This window comes from Schistosoma mansoni, assembly GCF_000237925.1.
Source record: "Schistosoma mansoni, WGS project CABG00000000 data, supercontig 0154, strain Puerto Rico, whole genome shotgun sequence".
Taxonomy (NCBI): domain Eukaryota; kingdom Metazoa; phylum Platyhelminthes; class Trematoda; order Strigeidida; family Schistosomatidae; genus Schistosoma; species Schistosoma mansoni.
Window position 1 is genome coordinate 649,807 of NW_017386049.1, and position 21,131 is coordinate 670,937.

The 21,131-nt window shown below is 35.9% G+C and overlaps 1 protein-coding gene across 1 annotated transcript in view; it reads right to left on the reverse strand.

Annotated features, from left to right (window-relative positions):
• Positions 1-21,131, reverse strand: part of Smp_175320 (gpi inositol deacylase pgap1, putative) — a gene marked incomplete at both ends in the record, with an annotated part of 56,986 nt that overhangs the window by 13,466 nt on the left and 22,389 nt on the right. Inside the window, 4 exons of the mRNA XM_018798487.1 lie at positions 7,244-7,457; positions 8,185-8,243; positions 14,196-14,393; positions 20,244-20,295. Coding sequence (XP_018646716.1) covers positions 7,244-7,457; positions 8,185-8,243; positions 14,196-14,393; positions 20,244-20,295 — 523 coding nt within the window. The remainder of the gene's footprint in view (positions 1-7,243; positions 7,458-8,184; positions 8,244-14,195; positions 14,394-20,243; positions 20,296-21,131) is intronic.

The window sequence follows — 21,131 nt, forward strand, 5'->3', positions numbered from 1 at the left end:
TGATCTATTCCAGTCCTAAACATCAATGGAAAGATTCAAACAAATAATACCAAGTGAATTTAAACTTCACCCCATTGCACAAGCAAGTGGCTATCAGGACTCAGTAGCTGAATAGATAACGCGATGGCATTTGAAGCAAAAGGTACTGGGTTCGAGTCCCAGAGTGAACATCAACTCTGAGATGCAGGTACATCCAACTGACGAGTCCCAATTAGGACGAAACGCGCGTCCTGGATTCCACTGCTAGCCACTATCCATCTCTGCTTACTATCATGATTAGTTCATTTAATTCATAGTTAACATAATGTCATATGCTTAAGATAATCAGTCAGCTACAATGTAAGACCAGGTACACATGCATCGGTCCAAGTTGCCATAATTCATTAGCACAACAACATGAACACCGAATTCATAGAAGTAGTTAATTTAGTGGTGGTAATATATATAAGAAAGATTGTATATAAGGATATAGTATAGGAAGGAAGAAAGTTATGAGGCAATTTTAATATCAATGTTTAAGGGAAGAAAGAGAGTGTACACACCTACGCCATTGTGATCGATTCTGAACTATGTCACACAGAGTCTCCAACCGTTGAGTACAATAGTCAAGCGGACCCCAACCAAGTAGTCTGCATCTCCCAACATGGCTCAGACTAGACGTTAGTGACTTCAAGCACTGATGCCACGTTTTGGTTTGGCCGCCCCTAACTCTCTTCCAAGCATCACTAATACTAGTCAGCATTAAGTGTCGTGGTAATCGGTGTTCAGGCGTACGTAACACGTGGCTATCAAAAAACACTAATACAAATGGGCTTTAGTGTAGATAATAAACATTTGCTTATGCTTTCATGCTTGAAGAACACATGGGCTAATGAATTTCCAACCGAAGTGATACAAAACACATCAGATTAAATTGTTAAACTACTTCCCTAAGAATTCATGTTGAAGGCAATGATGGTGGAACTGTCATTTTAAAAAAACGGATAAGATAAGTAGGATACAAGTTGTAACGAATTAAAAAACTACGATTTCGATCAAATTGTGCGTGGCCCTAAAACGGGCCTTTACTCGGTCTTTTGACATTTTCGATTGTCCTGAACAATGGAGTCAATATTATTTCGTTATCACACCGCAAATAAGACAATAGAATTCATAGAATAGTGGTTGTGGGTCCCAGGCACAAAACAAATGAAACATTGCATCGAAGCGATAAAAGTCCAAGTGATTCCACTGGCAGTTTCATTTGGTGGCTGATAAATATTGCATATGTCACACAATCTGCTTCAAATTCCACGTCCGTTAACCTACGCATCCAAGAATTATTATCGTACCTCAAGGATTTGCACACATGATTGTGATCCACATTCCCAGGAACAACAGTTCAGTGACCTTCAATAAACTTACAATAGATAAAGGCTGGACATTGAGTGCTGACAGAGGTCCTTCATGAACAGTATAATAACACTATTCAAATTACCTCCTTCGTCTAATCGTCTGTGAGTATCTGCTAGGTGTTTTATGGTCATTTCTCTAACATACAGATTTAATATACGACTTGTGATCTTTATGTAAATGAGAATCGTGCACTGTATAATGACAGTATGTCGCCCTTTAATAAGTCCTGATGACACTCTTTAACAGTCCAAGTGGTTGAAACGCTACCAGATGCAATGTATTCAAGAATGCGTTATCCATGTCAGTGACAACGTGAAAAACGATAGAGCTTATACTTTGCACGTTATTAACGTCCATAATTTTAAGAAAAGGTGCTTTGTCGACAAGTACTTATATTTTATAACAATTTTAAGAAATAATTAACCAATTATCACTAATTTAAAACTTATCATTTAATTGAACGAAACGGAATGAAATAATTTTAAAAATGGGATGCAAAGCCGTGACCAGTGGAGTTCAACCAGATCTGTTGTGAGATAGTAACTCACTGAAGACAATGGTGGACGGTGGCGCGATTTCGTGAATTGATTAGACATTAACATTGTTGGATGCCGGTTCAGTGATCTAGACGTTAAGCGTTCGCGTGCGAGACCGATAGGTCCTGAGTTCGAATCTCTTGGAGCAGGGTGGTGAATGCGCACTGCTGAGGAGTCCCATACTAGGACGAAATGGTCGTCCAGTGCTTCCAGGTTTTTCATGGTGGTCTGGCTTCAATTGACTCATGAATCCAACGATTTAATGAAAAAATTAGTTGGAAAAAAGCCAAAAATCGCCATGCGTTTTAATGATATTCCCACTTATCCTAGATTGATTGAATCAAGATAGAGCTGGATGACAAACAAATGTCTTAATAGCATTGAACATTGTTACAGAATATCCATTGAGGAGATGTGTTAAAATGATGCTAGCTATATCAACTTCAAGTTAAATGTTAGAACAAAAGACCTTGTTAAACATGTCGAACGGGTTAAAGTTTTAATTTTTAAACACACACTTCTCTACATTAAAATCAACCATCATATTGGAGATAAGAAAAGAATTAGTTCGATACACTTGTTAGTGTCCGCATCATTTCACAATGAAATGGAAATTGCTACTTCTAAAAAGTTATACAATTAAATCACAAGAATGAGATTAAATGAAATATCATTATAAGCAAAGATGGATAGTGGCTAGTAGTGGAATCCGGGACGCGCATCACTCCGTCCTATTTGGGACTCGTCAGATGGATGTACTTGCATCTCAGAGTTGATGTTTACTCTGGGACTCGACCACCCAGTACCTTTTGCTTCAAACGCCATCACGTTATCCACTCAGCTACTGAGTCCTAATAGCCATCTTAGCTTACAATGCTTGTGAATTCAGGCTATATCGAGGCAATACGTACAGTATGCACATATGCCAATTAGAAACTTACCAGTTGCAGTCCTAAACATCAATGGAAAGATTCAAACAAATAATAATAAGTGAATTGAAAGATCATTATGTTTTTGATAGTTAAATTTGGACTAGGTAATGTACAATATGTTTTACACCTTTTTGTTGAGACAAAAACCCTCACGATTCACACAAACACCCATGTACTTACATATACACATACACGCACACAAAATACGTAAATAACCAGTGTACATTTACAGCCTGTAACAAAATGTAAGTATATATAACAATTAAATAGATTATTTCCATTTTATTTATTTATTTGAACACATAAATATTGGTACAAAGGGAGTACCGAATACATATGCGCCTCACAAATCTCATTTAATTTGTGTGAGAGCTGTGACACTACCCATGTCCTCAAACTGAAGCAGGTGGTTTTCTTAGGGGGCCACATCCGGAGCCTTTGACCTAAAGGTCTAATCCACAAGGCAGTGGAGCATCGTGAGGAGATGCAGTCCCATGGTAGACAGTGACCAACAATTGATTCATACGCCAATTGTTCCTTCCGGATACGGGAGACCATGTCTACCATTGATTTGGAATCAGGGTTTTCCAACTCACCTAGGTGGACTTTCCGTGTCCACTGGCCCGGTTAAAGCCCCGGAAATTTGCTTTTTATCCTCTTAATTTCGCAAACAACACCCCCGCCACGAGAAGGCAGTGAGTAGGACTTCCCTGGTAGAGGCTATATACGCGTGGCCATGTGAGAGCATTTGGAGAGGGAGAGCGGACTCTCCCTACTCTCGGCCGTACCAGGGCATTTGGGGGACTATTTCAATAAGTTATCTAGATTTGTAAGTGATATATATACATGCAAAATGTAACGTTTAGTCTGTTTACATATATGAAAGCATTCTTAAAACCATTGAATACCATGTTAAAGTGAACAGTTGTTACGTTCTGTTCTAAGACTTTCATAGTATTATACTCATTATACGCATGACTTACAGTTGTATAATACATAAACAGTGTTTCAATTTCATCGACTCAATAGTTTAATAAAAGTATAATGACCCCATTTAAGATTACTAATGACTTTTAACATTAGATTCATAATCTGGTGGACACATAAACTAATCCGTTAAATTGCAGTGCCGGGTGCCATATCAAACCCGCATAACTTATTCAAGCTTTCGGATAGATCGATTTATTCATTCTTCTTCACTAGCCACATTTTCACCTTGTTCATTATACGCTTAACAACCTTCACTGTTTTATGTAACTGTATATGTATGTGTGCATTTCTTATGTTACTCATCTAATATCTGTAACTTATTTTTTGTCTGACTATAAAATATTGAGTAACGCTTGGTTAAATTGAGTTAGCTCACACGCTTTCTCCATTTAGCATCATTTCGTTTCGCTTCGATTTTGTTTGATCTTCTGTCCAGATCAACGATTGTATTCGAAATCCATTCTCATATTTGACTTATTTAATTCGGTTATACATTAACGCGATTTAAGTCGATGATTACATATGAGGATTAATGACATGTATATTTCAATAACAATTATTCATACGATCCAAATGGATTTAGATTTAGGGCCACTAAAATTGATCAGTAGTTAATTGTCATAGTGTCTAGTTTTAAAGAAAACAATGGTATTAGCACTAAACTAACTAACAATTTCGAATATCTGATAAGCAGTGATTACTAATCGAATTTTTTTTATTTATTTATTTAAATACATAAATATTAATACAAACGGGTGCCAGATACACATGTGATACTGCTCAGGTGACGAAGCCGAAGCAGGTGATTTTCTTAGTGTTATATCCCCTGGTGAATTATGAATGGTAAATCTGAGGTCTATTTATGGACAAATGTAATATGCCTATTTCCTATTGTATAGTTGTTAAATAACTGACCTAATCGTATTCGTGTTCCTCTTATCATAACCTTTATTTTGACCTTTGAACTATTATTATTGATTACTTTCCCTCTATCCACAGCCATATTGGCCAATTATTGTACAAATGTTATTTTTCTATTTTTCGGTATAATGTGGTCTGTTTGGTTAGTATATAAACCCAGTATGCTTGTGAATAATGATTCATATTGCCGAGGCTGTTATTTGTGTTCTGGACTTAATGGGCTGGGTTAGGCAGAAAGCAGGGCCGATACGCACTGAAGACTGCTCGTACGATTTCAAGTATCATTTGCGTCCGATCAATAAATTCGCTCCTTCTCTAATTGCACGTTCATATATATTACGAGTCCATACGTTATAACACTTAGGGGGCCACATCCGGATCATTCGACCTAAAAGTCTGATCCACAAGTCAGTGGAGCATCGTAAGGAGATGCAGTCCCATGGTAGACGGTGACCAATGATTGATTCATATGCAATTTGTTCCCTCAGGATTCTGGAGCCCATGTGCAACATTAGTTTGGAATGAGGATTTTCCAACTCTCCTAGGTGGACTTTCCGTGTCCACCAACCCGGTTAAAGTGCCGAACATTCACTTTTCATCCTCTCAATTTCGTAAACAACATTAATGCCACGAGAAGGCAGTGAGTAGGACTTCCTGGTAGAGGCTATAAACGCGTGGCTATGTGAGAGCATTTGGAGAGGGAGAGCGGACTCTCCCTACTCTCGGCCGTAGCAGGGCATTTGGGGGCTACTAATCGAATAAAGTATACAACAATATAATTTGAGTTACATCACATGCTAGACTAAAGATAAGTTCTCTTTAAATTTCAAATGTATTTCATATACATAGAATAAAGGTATCGCCAATAAACCATAAGAGATATGCAGAATAATAAAATAGTGATTAGTTGAATCAGTTAACATGTAATCATTATTTTCAAGTCTCAAATACTTTATTTCGGTTTCAACAGATGGAAAATGTATAAATCAAATTTGGGCGCATTTCGGTTTCGGTCTAAAAAATAATACTTCATCAGTTGTCTATTAAGCCCACAATTAGAAAGTTTGATACAGGTATTTTAACTACTTCCTAGATCCCTAGAAATCTACGCTTTAACCTACACTGAAGACATATAGTGGAAAGTGTAAAAAAAGGAATCTTTACTTCTGCAGTTAGTTTAGATTCCGAAATTCCGGGTTTATTGCATTATGCATAACCTAAATATCTTAGAAGCTTCTAGAAATATGCTCAATTAATAATAAAATCGGTAATTATTCAATCACGATGTGGTACATAAACCAATGTTTTATCAAAGATCTCTGAAAACTTCTTTTTAAACACAGACTGCGCAAAGCAGTTTCAGTATTTTACCCAACTTCTTAAGATAATGTTTGATAAACTTTCCAGGTCATTTGTTGCATCCGATGGAGATTAATTGATGGGCGAATTCCGGGAACTATTTACAGACTGTTATTATATATATAATGATTATTAAGTTACTAGATTATATATATTCATATTTCTTTTATCATAAGCTGTCATTTGACCTGCTGGTTACTATTATACGATTTACCATTCTTAACTTATTCCCAATTTATTAGTTACAGTCTCTCATAATCACAGTCACTTTTGGCTTGATCATGAATGATTTTCATTTTTCATTTTATTGTGTGATATGGTCAAGTATGTCTGTATATAAACTACGTACGTCTGAAATATGCAATTCATACAGCAAACACTGATATTTGTGTTCTGTACTAAACGGGCTGGGTTAGGAGAGAAGCTACTATACCGAGGAGCAATAAGGATTCAGTGTTTACTCAAGGCTGCTTGTCCCGTTTTGGCGGCCAGACGAAAACGTGGCACAAATCCGTGAAGTCACTGACAATTGGACTGATTCATGTTGGTAGGTGTAGACTATCTGGTTGGGATTCGCGAGATGATAGCAATCGATGGTTAGAGACCTTGAATGACATGGCCGAAAATCGTTTGCAATGGTGAAGGTGCATCCACTCTTTGTATTCCACTAAATTCTAATCTTCTGAATTCTTCATGTCTCTATCATTTTTCTCTTCCCAAATTTATTTCACTGTATTATACTCTTTAAATAACATCTTCAAACCCTAATCATTCACATAATGCTTATACTCTTACTACTTCTACCACTATGGGATTTGAATCGACAACTTCATCTCTATGTTAATGTGGTGTGGCAAATCGAACTGATGTACGTACGTACAAAGTTCTACGTTGTGACTGACTGACTGACAAGGCTGCTTGTGCTTGTCAGCGTATTATTGGTTTAGCATAGGGACAAAGTCATAGAAGTCGGTATTCTGATTAGCAATTTTGTCACATGATAATTGACAGGGGCAAAAGTTATAACATTACCCTACATTTTTAAGACACACGCTCGTATAGGAATGTTTTAAAAGGAAAATAAACAAAACCGATCAAAATATAACTCACATTATCCCAAAATGGATTTATACCCGTTGAAACTACTAAATACAATTTTAAATTATCCATACTATCTTGATTTGTAAGTAGTAGTGATAAGTTGTGAAACATATGTAATTTTTGTAACATTGATAATGTAATTAAACCAGCTGCAATTGATTTTCCAGTTAATGGATTCGGTAACAAAGTGACAAATGATGATGGGATTGGAACAAAATAATCACTATGATTGAAAAGAAGTAGAACAATTGATTGAAAAGATCATAGATAGATATTGGCTAAACTAAAGAATACTAAAGAATCAACTAGAAACGATGAATTGCTTTCGAGGTCATAGAGTACTTTCAATCATGCATGTCATTTTAGCTAACAATAAGAAAATCATAACTTTAATGAATGACCTAGTCCAACTGTGAAACAAGCGGATAATGATCAAGTATTACAGTGAATCGATTAAAGCTAGAAATATAAATCATTAATTGCTAACTTAGTGGTCCAAATGCTAAGCGTTCTCTGTGAGAACTGAAGATAGTGGGTTCAATCATTGGTAATCAGCATGAATCGGTACTTCATATATACTTTAAACTAGGATTAAACAACTGTCCAGAATAATACTTTGTTCTCTAGATATATTTCACTTGGTATATTTCACTAAAAACCTATTTCGTGTATGCAATTAAGCTACGTAAAACTAGTTAGTAACTCATGGTATCGCATGCCCTAACGTGTAAAAACAAATTCTAAGATTATAACAACCGAAGGTCCTGAGTTTGAATCCCGGACACAAGATCGTGGATGCGCACTGCTGAGAACTTTCATACCAGGACTAAACGGGTGTCCAATGTTTCCCGGTTTTCAATTGGCGTTCTAGCTTAAATAAACTCATGATTTCAACTGTGAAAATGACAACAGTTAATTTCTGTGCATAAAATAAACTTATAACTACTTACCAATGTTTATTACTTGTGTGATTTGTTTTAATGCACAAATGAAGCCAGTCTTCCGGTACCTGAAAAGTTAAGAGGTTTGTGAACATTTATTTAATTTGAGTATATTTCACATCATTAAGTGATTGACTAGCTGATTTTATTAATACATAACCAATTAACTAAAGTTGAAAATAAAGATCCCCTGTATACTAACTTGTTTATTGCTTCTCAGTCTTGAAGGATTCAATGACTAGTAAAGTCTTGGGTGTTATAAAAACTGTTGATATGTCCCCAAATGTCATGGTACGGCCGAGAGTGGGGGGAGTCCGCTCTCCCTCTCCAAATGTTATCACATGGCCACGCGTATGTAGCCTCTGACAGGGAAATCCTACTCACTGCCTTCTAGCACCATGGGCGTTGTTTACGAAACTAAGAGGATGAAAAGAGAATGTCCGGCATTTTAACCGGGTTGGTGGACATGGAGGGTCCACCTAGGTGAGTTGGAAAACCCTGATTCCAAACCGATGGTGCACATGGGCTCCAGAATCCTGAGGGAACAAATGGCGTATGAGCCAATCGTTGGTCACCGTCTACCATGGGACTGCATTTCCTCACGATGCTCCACTGCCTTGTGGATTAGACCTTTAGGTCAAAGGCTCCGGATGTGGCCCCCTAAGAAAACCACCTGCTTTAACTTTCGAAATATAAAACAAATATTTACTAAGTATCATTAGGTTAAGCGGTTACATTCAAATAATCTCTATCATAGATAAAGAAATTTGGACAACAGGTTACTACTGTGTGGTAGATTAGACCTATAAATTAACGGTTCGAAAAAAGGAAGGTTAAAATAAATAAATGTTTCTGTCCAATGATCTCAACTATATTAAACTACTAAAATCTCCACAAAACCCCCTTCCAAATAAAGAATCATTCAATTTTTTATTTCCAACGATTGCCTAGTCAACGACTTCATTAGCTTAACAGTTTATCTATGAAACACAAAACTCCTGGGTTCAAGTCTGTGTAGAGTAACAGCAGTACAATACAGAGATAGAAAACCAAGACAAAATTGTTATTATTCACCAGTGACCAATGATTTTAATCACTAACTGAAAAAATACCCAGTCATATATGATGAGTCAATACTCATTTTAAAGATAATTAACATGGTGCATAACGTCTAGAAATGCGAACCGTTCAGCAGATTTTAATCAAAAACAGACCTTTATCAGGGATGAAGTCCACTGAATAAAACAAAATCTACGTATTGAATTCTAGATCTGGAAATATAACAACACTTAATAAAATCTTTCAGTTGTATTATTAACAGACTGACCTCAGTTGGGGATCCCTATTGAAAACCAGGGAGAAATGAACAGTCACATTATCCTGGTATGAAACTTCAGAACAGTGCTTATATATATAGCCTGACCAATCGCATTAGATGATCGTCATAATATATTGCAAATGAAATAAAGTTTAAGGCATATACCACTGAAAGCCGATTCAGTAGTTCCAATGGCTAAGTGTTTATCAAAAGACCTGAAGGCCTTGAGTGCGATCCTTGATGAGATTATGGTAACTCTTACACTAGAACAAAACAGCTTCCCAGTAGTATCTGGTTTTCAATGATACTGAAAATGAGATCAAACTATAACGAGCACAAACTATAAGCTGAACTTATCGCATAAATTCTTGATACATTTTACATAAAACTTAAATCACTACAATAATCGTATAATTACATAACTTACATGACTGGCCAAGATCAGAATATGTTGTTCTGGATTGATGAAAAATGGGCCAAATTTAACTAACAGACCATTATAAGGCTATAAAGATATAATGAGAGAAAATTCAAATATTTCAATACAATCACCAATGCATTAATGTTTACTCATTATGTTATATCCCGTGGAGATTTATGAATGGTACCCTTTGAGAAATATTTATGGACCAATGTGATATGTATATTTCCTATTGTATAATTATTAAGTAACTAAACTATTCATATTCGTATTCCTCTTATTATAAGCTATATTTTGATCTATAGACTATTATTATACGATTTACCATTCTTGAGTTATACCCAGTCTATTAATTACTGCTCCCCACATTCACAACCACATTTGACCAAAACTTGTACAAATGTTATTTTCTATTTTATGGTATGATGTGGTCAGTTTGTTTGTTATATCAACCCAGTATGTCTGAGAGTAGTAATGATTCATCTTGCAGAGGCTGTTATTGATGTTCTGGACTTAACTGGCTGGGTTAGGCAGAAAGCAGGACCGATGAGTACTCTAGACTGCTCGTACGGCTTTCGGGTATCGTTGCTCTGATCGATAATTCACTCCTCTCTAATAGGCGGGGATCATCACTTCATATATCAAACAGGGTACACATATGCACACACACGATATAACACATTAAATGAACAAAATAATAATAGATGACTATTAACCAGTCACCACCTTATGACCTTTCTTTTTCGGTAAGATTCTCATTGATAAATCTATTTAATTTATTCTTTGAAAGTGTATCACAAACGTAGTCGATTACTATTATAGAAAAGAAAGATTAGTAGATGTGTTCAGTAACTAAGGTAACTGTTTTTTTTTATGATAAAAACACCAATACGTCTTTCAATAGCAATAATGGTAGATATTTCTAGAAGTCATATACCTTCTTCATTTTGGTATGAAAGAAAAAAGGTAAACAAGTTCAGAATTGTTTTTATCGGTAGATAAGATTAATGTATTTACAGTAGTTGGTAAATTATTCTGTAAACATTTACCAATAAAGAAAATTGTCATTATATTACAAACTCATCTTAACTAGACCACTGCTTCGGTTTGGGCACCTGGGCAGTATCACAACCCTCACACAAATCAAATGAGATTTTTGAGGGGGCATATGTATCTGATGCTTCCTTGTACCAATATTTATGTGTTCAAATAAAATAAATAAATAGACCACTATTGAATACCTGAAAGAACTAAACAACAACTTCGTCCTAGTATGGTATTTAACAGCAGTGTTCATCCACGAATCTGTCACAAGCGGTAAGACCTTCAGGCTTATGCGTGAACTCTTAACCCCTAGACTACTTGACCTAAGATCTAACGGTGTTAATGTCTAATTTCACTCGGTTCACGATAATCCACAACCATCTTTCATTACCTGTCGTAGGTAACTGTCTCATATTCCACATGGTTGAACTACACTGATTACGCCTTCTCACTAGGATACCATGAGTTCTATCTTGAAGCTAGTCACTAGTCAGAAGTATAGGGTTTTTTGAAGAATATAGAATATGAATAGGATAAATCACAATCTGATACTAGCAAGACCAGTAATGAAAACTGTTTTTTCCTGGTATAGGATTCCTTAGAATTGTACATCCATAACCGCACATTCGGTAAAAATCGGTCATTCAATACTTCCAAATTGTTAGATTATGATTTACATTATGGAAATTCTTTAATCTTCACAAAACCCTTAATATTGAAAAACCAATCGTCAGTTAACCAGAAATGTATTACATAGTTTTGTAGTAAAAAGTGCTATATCTGTTATTTATTGACCTGGATATGTTATACTCTGTTATATCATCCGCATAATTAAATGAGTCATAAATACTACTTATGACCTTTCGTCTGACCATCAGTAGTTTAATTGACTATTTTGAGAAAAAAAAAATAGGATGATTCCCATGCTTTATTGATCATGTGTGAAATGTATGTAGAAAAGGAAATGGTAAAATTTATTATTGAGAGTGTAAAAGATAGAGTTGTAGTGTAGGTATAAATAATTTCCCAAAATCAATAACTCTGTAGGTGTTCGACATTGGATGCTGATTACATTAGTTTTAGTGGACTTGTTTAGCTGAAGTCGCTCGGTCATGCATCCGTACCAGATCACGTTACAGCTCAGCGTGGGAAACATCTCCTACGATTATTAGCCAGATTAGATCAGTCACTTCTCGATATATTGATAACGCATCAAATATATCTTCCAACCTCTTCGCTTCTGACTTCTGATTTTAACTGGGTGGGCACGATTCGATTATAAAAGGTGTTACTGGTAAATAGTTGTCAAACTACAATACTGGTGGTATCTTTAGTAGAATTAAACTCTAAATATTTATTTTGATAAAATGTACAGCAGTTAGCTAACAGCTACACACAACTATGAATGTAAAGATGAATTTACTGAACAACAGGTTGTCTGTTATTAAATTTTTGGCGATAAAATATAGTCTTTCAATGTAGAAGCAAAATGTGAACTGAAAATACTCGAGTATTAATACAGAATAGTGGAATCATCAAATGAGTAATGATGTGCACTTAAGGTATTGACAACAGATTTAAATGATAAGTTGATCAACAAAGCAATGATACTTCACTTAGCGAAGTAGTTGGAACATATGTATCACCTACCTCGATGTTATATGCTAATTAGTAATTTAGTAAGGTGAAAACAAATTGTAAAGTCAGTCAAATCAATAGGTGTAATCTTTAACTGTTGACCTGAGTCGTAAAATAAAGTATGAGTCAATCAGCTACAAGGTAGGACCAGACACATATATGCATCGGTACAAGTTGATACACCTCATTAAAACAAAAGATGAACACCGAATTCATAGAAGTAGTTAATTTAACGGTGGTGATATATAAAAGAAAGGTTGTATATAAGGATATAGTGCAGGAAGAAAGACAGATACGAAACAATTTTAATCTCAATGTATAAGGGAAGATAAAGAGTGTATACACCTACGCCATTGTGATCGATTCTGAGCCATGTCACACAGAGTCTCCAACCATTGGTTACAATAGTCAGGCGGACCCCAACCAGGTAGTCTGCATCTACCAACATGGCTCAGACTAGAAGTAAGTGACTTCAAGCTCTGATGACACGCTTTGGTTTGGCCGCCCCTAACTCTCTTCCAACCATCCCCAATACTAGTCATCATAGAGCGTCGTGGTAATCGGTGTTCAGGCATACGTAACACGTGGCCCAACCATCTCAGTCGATGAAGATTCATCACCTCATCGACTGTTTTACCATCATTCCCTAATATCCTGTGTCTAACCTCACTATTACTTACCCGGTTATCCCAGCAGATGCGAGCAATAATTATAAGGCATCTGTGATCAAATGCTAGTAACGTACGAGTATCTTCTACTCTTAATGGCCATGTTTCACAGCTGTAAATTAGAACAGAGCGAACTGCTGCGCAGTATACTCGTCTCTTAATTGATAGACGGATATCTCGTCTTCGCCATAGGTGACGTAAGTTGGCAAAAGCCAAAGTGACAAAGTGTTAAAATCAAATTAGTTATAAAGTTATCGTTCTTTTTTTTCATTATTTGGCCCAGTAGGTGTATAAGTGTCATATCAATTACCTATGTAGAAGCCTAATCCAGAGGTTTAAGTATTCTGTATAATACAAATTAATACTACGTTTTTGATGGTGTTTTGTTCTCTAAGCTGGATGATTTGGTCGTGGAGCTTTCATCGTCTTTCTGAACGACATCACCAGCACATACTTCGGGTAGGAGTTTCTTAATTCAATTTTTTAGTTTGATATCAGTCAGTCAGTCACAACGTAGAACTTCGTACATACGTACATCAGTTCGAGTTGCCACACCACATTAACACAGAGATGCAGTTGTCGATTCAAATCCCATAGTGGTAGAAGTAGTAAGAGTATAAGCATTATGTGAATGATTAGGGTTTGAAGATGTTATTCAAGGAGTATAATACGGTGAAATAAATTTAATAAGAGAAAAAGGATAGGGACATGAATAATTCAGAAGATTCGAATTTGGTAAAACACAAAGAGTGGATGCACCTTCACCATTGTAAACGATTTTGAGCCATGTCATTCAAGGTCTCTAACCATCGGTTGTTATCATCTCGCGAATCCCAACCAGGTAGTCTACACCTACCAACATGGCTCAGTCCACTTGTCAGTGATGTATATAAATTTTAAAAGATATATGATATACAAAATCCATACTTACCACATAAAAATTCATGATAGAATTTGTTTGATTTGTTTTATCAATCCAAAACATATTTGATGATGAAATTGTTTGTGACAATTTGAAATTGGATTCTTGATCATTATCCTGATCATGATGAATGGTATGCGTTAACAAAGGTCTTGTAATAAGTAGATTACGAAATACATTCAACCGACTAATAGGATCTGAAGAAAGCTGAAGAAAAAAAGAGTGGACATTCAATGATAAGATTGAATCATTTACTATTGTTAGTAGTAGTTTTGTTAGGGAGATCCTTTAATGGTCTCCATGAAATAGGAAGTTTTTGAAGATTCTTCAATTGCCAGTTCACAGGACAGAGTAGATGATATTTGCAAATGAAGAAATACTGGACAGCTATTTTGACATAATGTGGGATTCATCAGCCTATGCTCCATTGGGAGTAACAGGCGTAAGTAAGTAAGTAAGGGATTCATCAGCAATGCGTACACTCACGATCTCCTGATAGAACTAAGGACCTTTAGGACTAGTAGGGAGAGTTGTAACTTAAAACTAATCGGGTGCCATTCACATCATAAAGTTGTCTAATCACATGTAATAGAAACTAACTACTGGTCTATCTTTTTAGAAAAAGTATCTTTGGGAAAGAAAGACAATGTTTCTATTCTCAACAATATTGATATGTAATCACTAACGGGTAAATACGATGTTGCATGAGATTCATGACATAAGATATAACACAGAAATTAGTGTGTAAAACCAATCATTCAAGGGAAGGAACTCATAAAGACAAGACTATGAGTACGACCAATATGTTTCTATCTATATCAGGGTTGAATGTAATCATGGATTTGTTCACTACAAAAGCATAAAACTGAAACTATTAGAAATTCTGGAAGATCTCATAATAATAAAACAGTTTTAGAGTCATCAAATAGAAGACATGTAACGTCAATATAAGATGGAGTCTGAATAACCCCGTTCTTGATATTCTTGACTAAATTTTAATCAGTCTTTGCTAGAATATATGTACCTTATGGGGAGTGTCTAGACATCCTTAAGATGTCACACGTTTTTATGGAATAACAGCTGACAGCAGAATCCGAGAAGCGTCTTTCGTCCTATCTGGAACGGCTATCCAGTGACTTTTGATTTATGATGGTTATCTAATTAAAGTTAGTTAATGATGTAAACTATGAAAATAAGCATTTCCTTGTTTTAAATGAAGCGAAAGACTAGTTTCCTGGAAATCAATCACAAATCGGTGATTTTTATAGTTGACTGAGTCGAGTGTAAGACAGTTTATCAACAAACAGATTGAATATTGGACAAAATTAACACCTCCTTCACCACCACATACATGAGAATAGATTAGCAGTGACACGTTACGATCTGCTATTAGTGGTACTGATCCATACAGACAACCATGGATATGAATTCAATTGAGGAAACAATGAAATTTTGAAATGAAGAAACTCTAAGATTGTTAGAGTATCTCTAGAAAAATGATAGGGACATCAACTGGCAACCAAAAGACACATTGACAAATTCAATCTATGGACCTATATGGAAGAGCTCAATTAATCAAAGGATCAAGGGTTAACAGAAAAAGAAAGTCAACATGATTGCCAGAACAAATGTAAACAATAAAACCCACGAAGAAAACCAATCACAAACAAGATCACTAAAACGACTCGATATGAAACTTATGGAATAATTAAACACGCTCACTTCTACATGAAGTAGGAATTGATGATGCTTTATTAAACGACAATGTAAGCTCCATAATTCAATCAATGGTATGACAACTCGAACTGATGTACGTACGCACGAAGTTCTACGTTGTGACTGGCTGGCTGGCAATCTAGCTTAGAGAACTCAGTAACAGTGAAAGGATTCACCTGAGCTATAGATAATCATTTTATTAACGAAACTGGATGACGATTAAACTACAAATCAATAACTAAAAAGTGTAATCCTCACTCCAAAACCTTTAAATCTTAAAGTCAATCTCTTATAAAGTTGAATGGGAGCAATGGTAAAGAATTCCACAAAAAAAGCAAGACCCCGATGTAATTCTTCTTACTATTGGAATGATTTTTTTCAAATTCAACCAATGAAGATCAAAATGAACTTAACAACTGTCTTAGCCTAATTTTGTACTCTTTATGAGAAATGGGCACCAACATAACTATGACACAAATTGAATCCAATACTTTTCATGTTTCTATGTAAACATGTTACCATTTGGAAGCAAAGATGGGATAGTGGCTAGTAGTGGGATCCAGGACGCGCATCACTCCGTCCTATTTGGGACTCGTCAGCTGGATGTGCCTGCATCTCAGAGTTGGTGTTCACTCTGGGACTCAAACCCAGTACCTTTCGCTTCAAACGCCATCGCGTTATCTACTCAGCTACTGAGTCCTAATAGCCACTTGCCAAACAAACAATACTAAATGTTACCATTTGGTATATTGAATAAATAGCTAGTGTGTCACACTTTGATTATCTATTTATGATGACGTTTTGATGAATATGACTTCTGTTGTTCATCTTATATATACAAGTATGTATATTTTAGTGAACCTACATTGTTCTAGTATGGGACTCCTCAACAGTATTCATCCGTGATCCCTCACTCGGAACTAGAACTCAGGACCTTTAGTCTCACGCGCGAAACCTTACTGACAATTATTATGTGCTCACTAGTGATTAGCTTCGAGAAGTTATTCTCAGAGTTCTAGTGAGAAGCCGTGACCAGTGGAACTGATTCACACTGGGTGTGAGACGGTTACCCACCAAAGACGATGGAAGATAGTCGCATTGTTAGATATTAACACAGATAGATGCCAGTTCAGTGGTCTAGATGTTAGATGTTTACATATATATACATGTATTGAATTCAAAAGAAAACTATGAATTCATTTATTAATGTACAGTTAGTAATGAGAAATCCAGGTCAACTATTCTCAATGATTCATTTACACTATATACGTATGAAGAATGAATAGAGAACAAAACTATGACCAATTTTTAGTGACCATGCATAACATTAAAAAATTAGTCTACACATGCATCCATTAAGAACTTAAATAAAGAAATTAATTCAGGAAACAATAAATTAAGTAGATAATTGTATATTGAAGATGAAACCATCATGTTTAATGGTTGGTATAATAAAATGATGAGTCAAATCGTTATAAATATATAACTCATATTCACATAGTATCTTCGATTAAGGTTTCATGTGATCTGATATAAAACTTTTCCTTTTTGATTGAGATCATGAATCGATCAATGTTAGAGCATCATTGTAAACCTGGAAGCACTGGATGACAGCTCCGTCCTAGTATGGGACTACTCAACAGTTTGCATCCACGGACCCACAAGCGGTATCCGAATCCCAGACCTTTGGTCTCCCACGTAAACGTCTAACCTCTAGGCCATTGAACTGGTATTCAACGGTGTTAATGTCTAACCATTTTCCATTGTCTTTGGAGGGTAACTGCCTCATCCATGATATAAATTAGCTCTCTCTCTACCCCAAGCAGTTGATCTCATTTAGAACTCAAGCATACTAGCCTCAAAGTTAAGCCAATCAGCTTATCGCGTCAAGGTCTTAGTCTAGATTTAGACAAGTTATCCTCTACATAGAAGTAGGTAGACAGACCAAGGACGTAATAATTTATCACCAAATTCCACAGGACAATTTACTGTTTTTTTCTTTGGAATTCCGAGCTACATACTCACTAGAAATATACAAGTTCAGCATCCATCCATTCATAGAATAAACATGCACAGATTGGTCCCATGCATCCATTACAAGCAAATAGCTTTAACTACTTCGTTTCCGTAGGAGTAGTAAGTTAGACTGACCTCAACCAAGTAGCCCGTATTAGCTCAGGGACATTTCATGCTCAATGAAACGTCATTTTTATACTGTTGGTGCCTTCAAAGCATTGCTTGTATATCCTGGGACGACCAAGTAAATAATGCAGTTGTTAGGAAACGAGTACTAGGTAAGCATGGCAAATCGATTGATGAAGTAGTGAAACTTCATCAGTTGAGATGGCTGGGACACGTGTTACGTATGCCCAACCACCGACTGCCCCGATGTGCAATGTCCCATAGTGTAGGAGTAGGTTGGAAGAAAGCTAGGGGCGGCCAGACCAAAACGTGGCATAAATCCATGAAGTCACTGACAAGTGGACTGGGCCATGTTGGTAGGTGTAGACTACCTGGTTGGGATTCGCGAGATGATAACAACCGATGGTTAGAGATCTTGAATGACATGGCTCAAAATCGTTTACAATGATGAAGGTGCATCCACTCTTTGTGTTCTCCCAAATTCGAATCTTCTGAATTCTTCATGTCTCTATCTTTTTCTCTTATTAAATTTATTTCACCGTATTATACTCCTTGAATAACATCTTCAAACCAGAATCTTTCGGATTACTGCTTGTATCTTTATTACTTTTACCACTATGGGATTTGAACCGACAACTGTATCTCTGTGCTAATGTGGTATAGCAACTCGAACTGATGTACGTACATACGAAGTTCTACGCAGTGATTGACTGATTGACTTTCATGCTTCAGAAAGTTAGGCACAAATATTTTACTCACTTTTTTTTCTTTGAAAACAGTGATATGACAACAATTAAATTGTCCAGAGGCGAGTATAATGTACAACAGTCTCCTCTGTATGATGGCTAAGGTGGTGAAATGAGGCATTTTACGATACGATACTATTATTCAACGTTAATTATTTTCAAAACACTTTCTATGTACTATCCTGAGGTCAGGTAAAAGGTACTTAGTAAAATTTACAAATCAACTGAAATAAATGAAGTATCTGATGTACATCTCTAGTCACTACCTACCTCATAACTCATTGGTAATTGAAAAAGAAGTACTTTGGACTAAAATCTAAAATTCACACTGAACATGAATAGTCATTATGTTTCTAAATAAAGAGAATTAATTGCATTATGTTTCTGTTAATCTTAAAAAGCATAAACTTAATAACCTCTTGAGTTTAATAACTTAATGAATAGTACGTTGGTGTTTGAAGATACTAGATTCAACTCTCAGTATGAATATCAGTTCTTAAAAAAGTATCAAGTGTATTCACTAGATAAGTTCCAAATAGTAGAAAATTTACATTTTTTTTATGCGACCCCCCTTTGATCCGGTTCCTTTGACTGGATAGATTACTGTAAAAGACGAGTCTTTTGGAGCGATGTGTTCACAGTTGATTAAATGCTCTCGCATTGAACTAGTTATCTTTTTACATTCTCCTTTTAGGAGCCAAGCCGGATAGTGTTCCGAGATGCGTTTGGAAAGCGATCGCTTTGTGTGGCCTATGTAACGTGTCCCACATGAGCAAGTAAATTTATAGATACACATCGATATGGCCCAAAGCGAAAGCTTATCCCTAACACACACCCCGAAAGGTAGGCCGGCTAGAGAAAACGTTTCGAAGCTTGTCTGTGTAGAAAGTTTTATTCAACGATTTTGAAATTCATTTATTCAGGATTTCAGCAGCCGTGTCTCCTTTGAATTCCATATTCATAAACAAAGTTTTCTTTTGCACTGTCAAAGCTTTTTTCTTGATGAAGTCTAGATGTTAAGTTGCAATCGACGAACCTAGGTGGATAACCGTTTTTGATAAGGGTCTGTCGAAGATGAAAAGTCCTACATTTATTGTGTCATTGGAACAGATTCGCTTGATCCTAGAGGATAAACAGTGAATTAAGTTCCTCTTTCGACTCAGTGGAAGTAATCTATAGAGTCAAAAGAACCGGATCAAAGGGGGGGGTCGCATCAACATTTTATGCATTGCTGAGGCATTGGCAATACATTTTTTTATTATACCGTTACTTATAATAATATACACTGTTCACTTTCATAAAAAATGTATACTCATGTACAACACAACAACAACACAAACTTTGTGAACAAGTTTAACCTAGAAACAATCCATAAAAGGAGGAGAAAAAAAAAAGTGGGAGGGAGGGAGGGAGAGAGAGAAAACATGGAGCAAAGAAAAAATAGACAACTCACTGAATTATGTACAAGTAAACCTTTGTTCAATACCAACATTAATTGTAAACACCTATCATAATGGAGAACAAAAAAAATACACTATCGAATGATAACTATCACAAAAAGAGATGAAAAAAAATTGTTTCGGTTTTGTTTTTTTCTTTCCCCTTTTTTATAATAAATAAAGAGATAGACAAAATCAATGAGAGAAATAATCAATCACATAAAGAGAAGTAAAATAAAGAAATAAACATAAAAAAGTGGTCGATAACTAAATAGTAGTTACAATCATGGACTGATTTCAGTTCATTGAAAAATAGGAAGCAATGGAAGATTATTGTGTCCTAACATACTGAAGATAGTTTGACAACTATTTACCAGTAACACCTTTTATAATCGAATCGTGCCCACCCAGTTAAAATCAGAAGTCAGAAGCGAAGAGGTTGGAAGATATATTTGATGCGTTATCAATATATCGAGAAGTGACTGATCTAATCTGGCTAATAATCGTAGGAGATGTTTCCCACGCTGAGCTGTAACGTGATCTGGTACGGATGCATGACCGAGCGACTTCAGCTAAACAAGTCCACTAAAACTAATGTAATCAGCATCCAATGTCGAACACCTACAGAGTTATTGATTTTGGGAAATTATTTATAGCTACAGAAGCGTCATAGGTCTAATCATGGTTTAATTAAGGGCTTATTCAATAGAATCAATCGTATTTGTACTAGTGATACTATTGAAGCAGAAACGAAGCTTTCAACTAATACGTTAATGAATAATGGTTATTCATTTAAGTTCATAAACCGCTGGAAGGGTTGCAATACGATTAGACCTATGACGCTTCTGGCACCCAAAAAGCGAGTTTATATTACATTACCATTTAGGAGTGACTCAAATAGT